This window comes from Molothrus ater, chromosome 5, assembly GCF_012460135.2.
Source record: "Molothrus ater isolate BHLD 08-10-18 breed brown headed cowbird chromosome 5, BPBGC_Mater_1.1, whole genome shotgun sequence".
Taxonomy (NCBI): domain Eukaryota; kingdom Metazoa; phylum Chordata; class Aves; order Passeriformes; family Icteridae; genus Molothrus; species Molothrus ater.
The window spans coordinates 56162457-56170922 of record NC_050482.2 but is presented as its reverse complement, the minus strand read 5'-3'; the positions used below and the strand labels follow the sequence as shown (position 1 = coordinate 56170922).

The following is an 8466-nucleotide window of genomic DNA, read 5'->3' as shown; positions in this document are numbered from 1 at the left end:
GTTTTGTCCCATCATTTTTCAGTAGCTACTGGACATACCTACTCAGTTTCACAAGTCACAGAATTGCACTTTGGTATTCAAGACTTCAGCTTTTCATTTTGCTCACAATGGGGAAATGAAAAGGTCCTCTGGTATCTATAGTATTATTAGACCGTATTTTTAAGAACAAGAAAAACCCATATGATTGGACAATGTGCAATTGTTTGCTGGGCATGCAAGCAATTGTGAGACTTTTGTTCCTTCTGTTTTGCCAAACACAGCATAGGACAAGAAAGAAACAAATGGCTTTTAATCACGACATTAAGCAACTCAGGCAATTTAAAGTTTACCAGCAGGCAATGTTGACTGTGCAGGGCTGTGAATAGGGAATTTCTGTCTCACACTGCTGAACAGATACATCACTATGTGGCTCCAGGCTTTTTCCCCACAGGCAGAGTACCACAGCTCCGTATTTTATGAGGAGTTGCAGGGAACACCTAACCCCAGCTGAAAGGAGATCGCTAAGGTTTACTGCAATACCACAAAAGGCTGATTTGATTGATAAGTTTAGTGTTAAGAATTAGCTGTTTATTTATTAGCTTTAAAATATCACACAGGTTAGAGACCTCCTCCCCACTAAAGAAATGACAATGCGTTATTAGTCATTCATCAGACCCACTTCCAAATTTCTGTGGAAAAGATGTAAAATTTAGCAAAAAAACCCCTTTAAACTTTTATTCTTGTGTGCGTGTTAGCAGCGTGAAGCTCCACTGCCTGAGGAACAGATCTTTCCATCCTGGACAACACATCATTCTCTCCATGTAATAACCATGCCCAGGCACAACCTGATGTTCCTCTGTATTTGTCCAGGTTTCATGGACATGCAGCCATGCCTCAGAGCTCAGGTGCACCACATACCCTCCTGTCCTGGCAAAGATCACCCAGACTGTGTGGATCAGCTGCTCCTTGTACTCGTGCATTCCATCTGATGTCTCAGGAAAGCACCTGGGAGGTGCTGGCTGGAGTGCACAGGCACAGACGAGCTCTGCAGGGCATGTGCAGGAAGTCTGACATGTCCCAGAAGCGATGGGGAACAGAGAACCTGCGAGGGGATGGATGGCACATTTCAGAGCTGGAGGCTGTCACTCAGCAGTGATCTACTGCTCCTCTTCTGCTGTGACACTGTGCTGACAGAATCTGCACTAACTCTTATCTGGGAAAACTGCTCAAGAAACATTAAAAAAATCCTAAACTGGGCTGGATTTGTTCATTTAATGGGTGGTTTTGAAGCACAAGTTTAATTTAAACTACACATAAATAGTTGCCAACCAGCAAGAAGCCAAATCAAGTACAAAAATTCAGCCGAAATGATGCACTGTTATACAGGTTTATGTTTATTATCTATTTCTGCCTTCCCCAGTGATCGTCTGAACTTCATTTGCCCAACTGCATTTCACTTTAGATAAGAGGATCATTTCCTCCCCTATCGGTTGAAATTAATTTTTGTCTGTTGCTACCTAAGTGCTCACATAGAGCATTTTCCATCTTCAAAAGTAATAATTCAAAAATTATATATATAAGCCCTTCCACCTTGAAGTAACAATCTGTACAACCAAAGCTAACTATTTAGGGGTCCCTTGCTTCATTGTCCCAGAATTTGATCAAAATACCTACAAATACGGATTGTCCTTGCTGGACAACATAATTCCATAGCATCTTCCCCAAAAAATTTTTATTTAAAACAAAAAAATCGCATAACATTGTCTGCACCTCTTCAATTGACATAAAGAGATGTTTGCTGTTCCTGAGCTTCAGAGGGTGACACCACCAGCCTGACTGAGTGCCTTGGCTAAGCAGATGGAACAGGATGTAACTGATGCAGGAAAGCAATTTTTGAGAGCTGCAGTTTCTTTTGCAGGCAGGGTGAATATCTTCTTTGTTTCAATCCATTTGAGTAGTTCAGTTAAGGACTATTAAAGCTGAAAAATAAACATTAGAGAAGAAAAAGTAAGATTGCCTATTTTCCTCTGTCAATCTACAGCTAAACCCAAGTGTGAGAGGATAAGATCTGCTTTCTCTAAGATTGTCAAAGCCATGGCTACCAGAAGCCTCCAATTTAATTACCCTTCTAGGGGCAATTATTTCAGTTATTTCAGAAAATATTTCAAAATGCAAAGATACTTTTGAAATGCATCAGGCATTTTAAGATAGTTATAATGAACAATTTTAAATGACCTCAAATAAATTTTAGTTGAATGTCAGTTTTCATACAAAGACAACTTGATGCAAATCATAAATAACTAAAAATGTCAAGTACTATTCACCATTTAGTAACAATAGAGGATAATAAATTAATTTTTAATAAAATATTTTAAACCTAAACCAGATGTATTTAATGCATATAGATATTATGCTAACTATATAGATACATTAACTCTCAAAAGAAAGAGAAAAAGGTCAGATCTGCTAATACTGACCAGCTGATTTCTGTTTATACATTCACCAAAAAAGAAAAATCCATTTCTCTTACAAAAGACAACTAAAATTTAAAAAGTGAAAAGAAGATCAAAATTATCAATATCAAATATTTCTTATTGTTTTTTTAAGGAATAGTGGAAATTGAGGATTTTCATTTTTCTGTGAAAATTAAGGATTTGCATCCAGCCATCCTTGCCTCACCTGGAACATTAAATCAACAATTTTTGATATTAAAGACAAAAATAAATAAGAACAATGCTTAGCACATTTTCTTCTTTCTTTCTTTCTTTCTTTTTTTTTAAAGTAGGAATTTATTACTCGTATTTCCCGTGGGGAAACCACACAGCTTCAAGATTTCCAAAAAAAGGTGCCTGTAATTACTTTTCTAAGCTTGTATTCATGCATCTGAATAAGTGAATTGATTGTGAATATGTTCTGCAGCTTCTAATAGGTCCTAACCATGAGGCCGATCAAAAATTTCCCAAGCACATTTATATTGTTGCAAAACCGCTGACATGTCAAAAAGCAAACTTTCAAGATAAATACGTTTGTTTTGCCAGGAATGGAAGCTGTGGGGGAAGGTTTTCAGGTCCAGTATTGGAGTTCTGAGTCTTTGCCCAGGGCACGGGAACTTCTCGTGGGGTCCCCCTGACCCGGGCAGAGCCTGCGTGCGAGTTTGGCTCTGCTCCGTAATACAGGACCGTGTGTGGGGCTCGATGGCTTCTTTTCTTTCCTCCAGAACGCTTCCCAGAGCTCTCTGTTTCATCCTGACCTGGAAGAGATGTAGAAAGTACAATTATTCTGTCCATAATGGATATTTTCTAGCTTGGGATTTTCAGACTGCTGTTTGATCAGCAGTAGGTCACCATGTGTACCCAACCCAGATGTAACTCCACTAATCGTTGCTCGATATCCAGCACGCTTTCTTGCCTAGCAGGCGATACGGGAACGTGCGAGCAGGAATTAAATTTATTCTTGTAAGGATTTGAAATTTTTTCATTTGAGAATCGCTCTGCAGTTGTGCAGTAAAGCCCTTTACATGTAATTTGCCTCTCCTCAATGCATGCGTTTAACTCTCTTGCTCTCTACTCATAATATCATAGGAGTGCAATATTATATATTTATGATTCTACGATGGCCTGATTTCGAAGCCGAGGGAAACTGTGAGTGCTTGGTGCCTCTGAGAAATACACCAGGAGCTGTCAGGGAAGGGACCTTTCCTCGGCCACCCTCGTGTCCCCCCTGCCAGGACCGGACCTCCGGAGTCCCCTTGGCGCCCTTCTCGCCCACCACCATCTGCGCTGCCGAAGGGACGGGCAGCGGCTCTCTTGGCCGCGGGGCGCTGCCCGGAGAGCCCCCCGCAGCCCCGGTGCCAAACTTCCCTCTGACCGCCGCGGGAAGGAGGGGGACCAGAGGCACCCCCACCCCCAAAGGCCGGCGCGGAGCATCCTGCCCGCCGGCCGCACGCACACGCTCCCCGAGGACGCCGTGCCCCGGGCCGCGCAGCCTCCACTCCCGCCGGAGGCGGCCCCGCGCCGCCCCCGCTGACCCGCGCCCGCGGCGGGAGGGGACAGCCCGCGCTCACGGCAGCGCAGCCCGGCCGCGGGCACCGAGCTCCGGGGCCATGCAGCGCCGCGGCCCCGGCGCATCAGCGCACCGGCCGGGCGGGGAGGAGGCAGGGCCGGCAGTGGGGGATTCCTGGCCCCCCAAAGGAGGTGGGGGAGGCGGGGGAGGGGAGGCGGGGGGGAGGGGAGGCTGAGCTCCCGGAGAAGGAGACGATCGCTCGCACAAAATCCGGCGTCCTCAAGCCAGCCCCGGCGGGCAGGGTACGTATCTGGGGAGTCCCCCCGCCCCGCTGCCCCCGCAGGGATGAGGGTCGGGGCTGGGGTCCGGGCGGCCGCCCCGGGCGGGAGAATCGCGCGCAGGGCCCGTTCCCGATGCGGGATCGGTGGAAGGCGGTGAGGTTCGACCGCCTCCCCCGGCTGGGGACCGAGGAGACGGGGGGGGGGGGGGGGGGGGGATGGGTCCGCCTGTGTTGCCGTGCGAGGGTCTGAAGCCCCCCCAGCCGCACGCCCCACCTACCCACCCCCAAGCGCGTCAGGGTTTTGCTTCTCCCAACCAAGCTTCCCCTTGGCTTCTTAAGAAAAAAAAAAAAAATATATACACACACACACACACACTCACACACACATATATATACACATAATATCTATGCCCCAAAGCCAGAGAGAGTGAGGCAGGCGGGGGGGGGGAGCGAGGGGGGGAAGGGCTTTTCTGAGGATCGGGAGAGAGGCGGAGGGAGAGGCGCCGGGAGCTTCGCAGCATCCCGTGCCCCGGCCCCGCGGCGCTGCTGCCGCCGGCCGTGCGGAGCGGCTGCGAAGCAAGGTAAGGGCTGGCACCGCGCTCCGGGGACCCTGCCTGTCCCTGCGGGGCTGCTCTCCCTGGCCGTGCGAGCGCTCGTTGGCGAGGGCAGAGCGGCCGCTGCCCCGCCGTGCCCCGCCGCCGCCCAGCCGCGAAGTTACTTTGTTCGCAGAGTTGCCGCGGAGGCCGGGCCGGGAGCCCCGGGCGCCCCGGCCGCTTGTCCCTCGCATCCCCCCGCCGTGCTCAGCGTCACCGGCCAGCACCGCCAAGGAAGCCCCCGTGGAAAAGCCGTGCGCGCCTTCCCCGATAGTCTCCTCGCACAGCCGGGGGAAGGGGTGATGGAAGAGGAAGAGCTTCCCTTTGTCGTAGGAGAGGATTGAGTGACCTCCAAAGTTTTGTTCCGGGAGGAAACCGCTCGAATAAGTTTGGTAGGATTCATGCCGATTTGCATGTGATTTATTGCGCTGTTATTTGGTATCTAGCACGCTTAAAGCAGTATAGCAGACTAAAAAAAAAAAAAAAAAAGGATAAAAGGTTGAGGACATTTAGATAGAAATTTCAGTTCTTTTCTTTGCTTTCTTAGGATTAGCGTTTTCTATCTCGCACTTTCATATGGGTAGTGTGGAATGCATTTATAAATGGGTGTGCTTGTCCGTGGGTAACACTGAGGGTACAGATGGGAAACGTGAAGAAACTGGGCAGATTTTAAATGCTTCATTCTCTTTGGCAGAAGATCAATAGTTGAAGATTCCTGCTTGCACAGTCTGTACCTTAACAGTATTATCATTGAGAGATCTGCTGTTAATGTATGGTATTGATAGCCATTGCAACGTCAGTTTAATGAATTTTGTGGTTAATTTAGACTAATGTAAAGGAGCTCCGGATATTCTGGATAAATTGATAACTAGGCAGGATTATTAAACTTTGCAATTAGCTTGTGATGAAGTGAACTCTCACTTTTTCTAAGGCAGATATTCAAAATGCAAGGCTATATTTTAAAAGTGTATATCTGAAATCTGACTACCAAAAAATCATGCATCTTTAGAGAAGACCAGTTATGGAGTCATTGAAAAAGGGCAATCTGTGTTGCACCTATTTGTAATAAACAGTTTCGTAATGACAGACATTGTAAATTCTCTGGTAGTGTACTACAAAAATAGGGGGGTTACTGATTTCTATTTATATATAGATTTTTTTGAAATTATTAAATGTAGTAGTTTTCCCTTGTATCATATATATGTGAAATGATTAATATTAGTTACTACCCATAAAATTTCAATGGTATGTTTAAACAGCTTTGGCTTGGCTCTTGGGGTTTGTTTCATTGTCTCAATCTATCCGAGACATAACACATCTTTAAAATTTCTTGCTTGTACACTATCCCCTCTAACTCCTTTCTTCTCTTCCTGATCTCCTGTGGTATAATTCACAGCAAAGTAACTGCAGAGAATACCTGTATATGTTCGTGTGAAGTAAAGTGCCCATTTTAAAGATACACAAATGTTCTTGGTGGACAGGAGCCATTCCCTCATGCCCTGTATGAAAACCTTCTGGGCTGCTATTAACAAGAGACTTGCTTTGGTGTTAGTTTGTGATGCCAAACAAACAGTAGAGAATGCAAAGATAAAGCTGGTGCTCTGATCTTTGTTTAAACAGGTCATGGTTTTTATTTAATGCTGCATGCTCATTATGGGAACTGTCAGCAGGAATGTAAAGCAGACTGGAGTTCTGATCTGGCATACATTCATAGATGACTCTGACATTGATGTTTCTGCTTCTTCACTTAATGATTCATAGAATATAGTGTAGTTTGTGGTCATATTTATTTAATTGAATGTACTATACGAAATCAGAACAAAAGATTAATGTCCTGCTAGGAACCAAACATGTTCAGATCTGCTGCCTCAGGTGCAGTCCTCTTGACCTGAAGAGTTACACTGAAGTGGACTTTTCTATTTAGTAGAACAAGTAAAATTGTATAAAGAGATCATTGGTTTTTAAGTCAGCTTGAGTTCTGCCACTGAATTACAAGGAAGGGGACTCAAATCCCCTGAAACCAGGTAACTACTTAGTCAATTACCCAGTCAGTTTCTTTTTTTCAGACATATGGAAACAATATCAAATAGTAATTAGAAAGTGCATTCATAATTGAGAATTTTAATGCTTTTCATCCACAAGAACAGTTTTCATCTCAGTTGGTTAATAAACATAATACAAATAATTCAGTGCAGTCCATTTGATCCTTGCTGAATTTTGTTTTGAAGAATTCATACAGGATGTGCAAGGTAAGCTGAAGGAAAAGCCTTTTCACACGTTCAGTTACATGAAGGAATATTAGAATATTGCAACATACAGTATGAGCTTTCAAAATAAGACTCCGTGTAGCCCTGGAAACTTTAATTTGGGTGTTCTGGATCATACATCGGTTTGGGTTCTGTCATCATTTTCCATATGTCTATTTCATCTGTCTGAGAGGAAAGTTTCTAATTATTATTTCTAACTTAAAACCTTCATTTTAAATCCTGGCTATTCTAGGTTATTTTTTAAGATATAAGCAAAGTTGGTTAATGTAAGACAGTTCTTTAAGGTCGCTGGATTGTTATCCTTTTACTTCCCATTAGAAAATCATCTTTTCAATCAATGTAATTACAAATAAAATAGCATGAGAATGTGATGCTCAGGCAAGGTTGCAGAGTGACAGCCCCTGATCAGATCCACTGCAAAAAGTGGTAGAGCTGTTGCAGTACTGGCTGTTTCCCTGCTTCTGCAGTAGCCACCTCTGGAGTCAAAGCAGTTCATTCCTGGGTGCTGCTCACTGCTTGACCTCATTGTTGAGACTGTCAACAAGTGTGGCAGTTTTGCCATGCTTTGACAATGCAGTGGGAATTGTATTAGGATCAACAATTAGCCATCGTGGTATATATGAGGCAACTTTCAGTCATAACTGACTTGGAATTCATTATAGTAACCTAAACACAAAATGCTTATCATCTTCCATTCAGTCACAATTTAAAATGCTATGATTTACTATGGGAGTAAAGGTTGAGTTCATAATATCATTTAAATATGCTGTATTCTGTGTCAGATTAATATCAGTGCAGTAAGGGCTCGTCTTTACTGAGTGAGAGGTGCAATGCAGAAATACATTTCAACTGCAAGCATTAGCTCTCGCTTGTTACATATGTCTAATTTGTACATTTCTGCTAAAACCAAGAGTGTATCACTTTTCTTTGCAAGCTTACTTTTTATGTGGTGTGTCCTCTTCACCTTTTAAATTGAATTCCTCTGTCACGCAGTCAGCCCAGCTTCCCTTACGGCATCTAGGGTCTTGTCACTGAACCAAAGACTGAAGCCAGCAGAGCAGCTGAACAAGTGGCATATGAAGGAGGAGATGGTGACTGATTTTTTTGATTGTTTTTTCCATGTTTTCCTAATTGGCTGTTTTGCACAAGCCTCCTTTTTTGCCTGCTCTCAGAATTGCATCACTGCGCTTGATGCGCTGTGGAACTCCAGCACCCTGCACACCACTTGATTCCTTATCACCTTTTCCCTTGTCTCACCGACTCTTATCAAATCCCATCTTCTTCCCACTTCTGTCTTTTGTGATGCTAATCTTGCATTATTTTTTCCTAAAAGAAAATGGAAGGA

The 8466-nt window shown here is 44.3% G+C and overlaps 2 protein-coding genes across 4 annotated transcripts in view; one reads left to right on the top strand and one right to left on the bottom strand.

The window, feature by feature from the left end:
- Nucleotides 1–545: 545 nt before the first annotated feature.
- LOC118700441 (uncharacterized) lies at nt 546–7237 on the bottom strand. The gene is made up of 4 exons (XM_036404909.2): nt 7172–7237; nt 4980–5282; nt 3004–3229; nt 546–1958 (listed from the first exon to the last, which is right to left on the bottom strand). The coding sequence occupies exons 1-4, from the start codon at nt 7235–7237 to the stop codon at nt 1939–1941; spliced, it is 615 nt and encodes a 204-aa protein (XP_036260802.1). The 3' UTR covers nt 546–1938.
- Nucleotides 4213–8466, top strand: part of MPPED1 (metallophosphoesterase domain containing 1) — a 63188-nt gene continuing 58934 nt past the window's right edge. The window contains exon 1 of one of the 3 annotated variants that reach the window (XM_054514993.1): nt 4213–4283. The gene's annotated coding sequence lies outside the window, so the exon portion shown is untranslated. Of the gene's footprint in view, nt 4284–4767; nt 4843–4864; nt 5247–8466 lie in introns of those variants that run through there. The other 2 variants (XM_054514992.1, XM_054514990.1) reach the window with 2 other exon arrangements.

Bases quoted from the DNA above. Each gene is read 5' to 3' on its own strand.
- LOC118700441 (XM_036404909.2), bottom strand. From the start codon at position 7,237: ATGATCCAGAACACCCAAATTAAAGTTTCCAGGGCTACACGGAGTCTT. The intron at 5,283-7,171 runs GTATGTTGCAAT...ACCAAATAACAG, and splicing joins TTATTTTGAAAGCTCATACT to CGCAATAAATCACATGCAAA. The intron at 1,959-3,003 runs GTATTTATCTTG...TTTATTTTTCAG, and splicing joins CCATTCCTGGCAAAACAAAC to CTTTAATAGTCCTTAACTGA.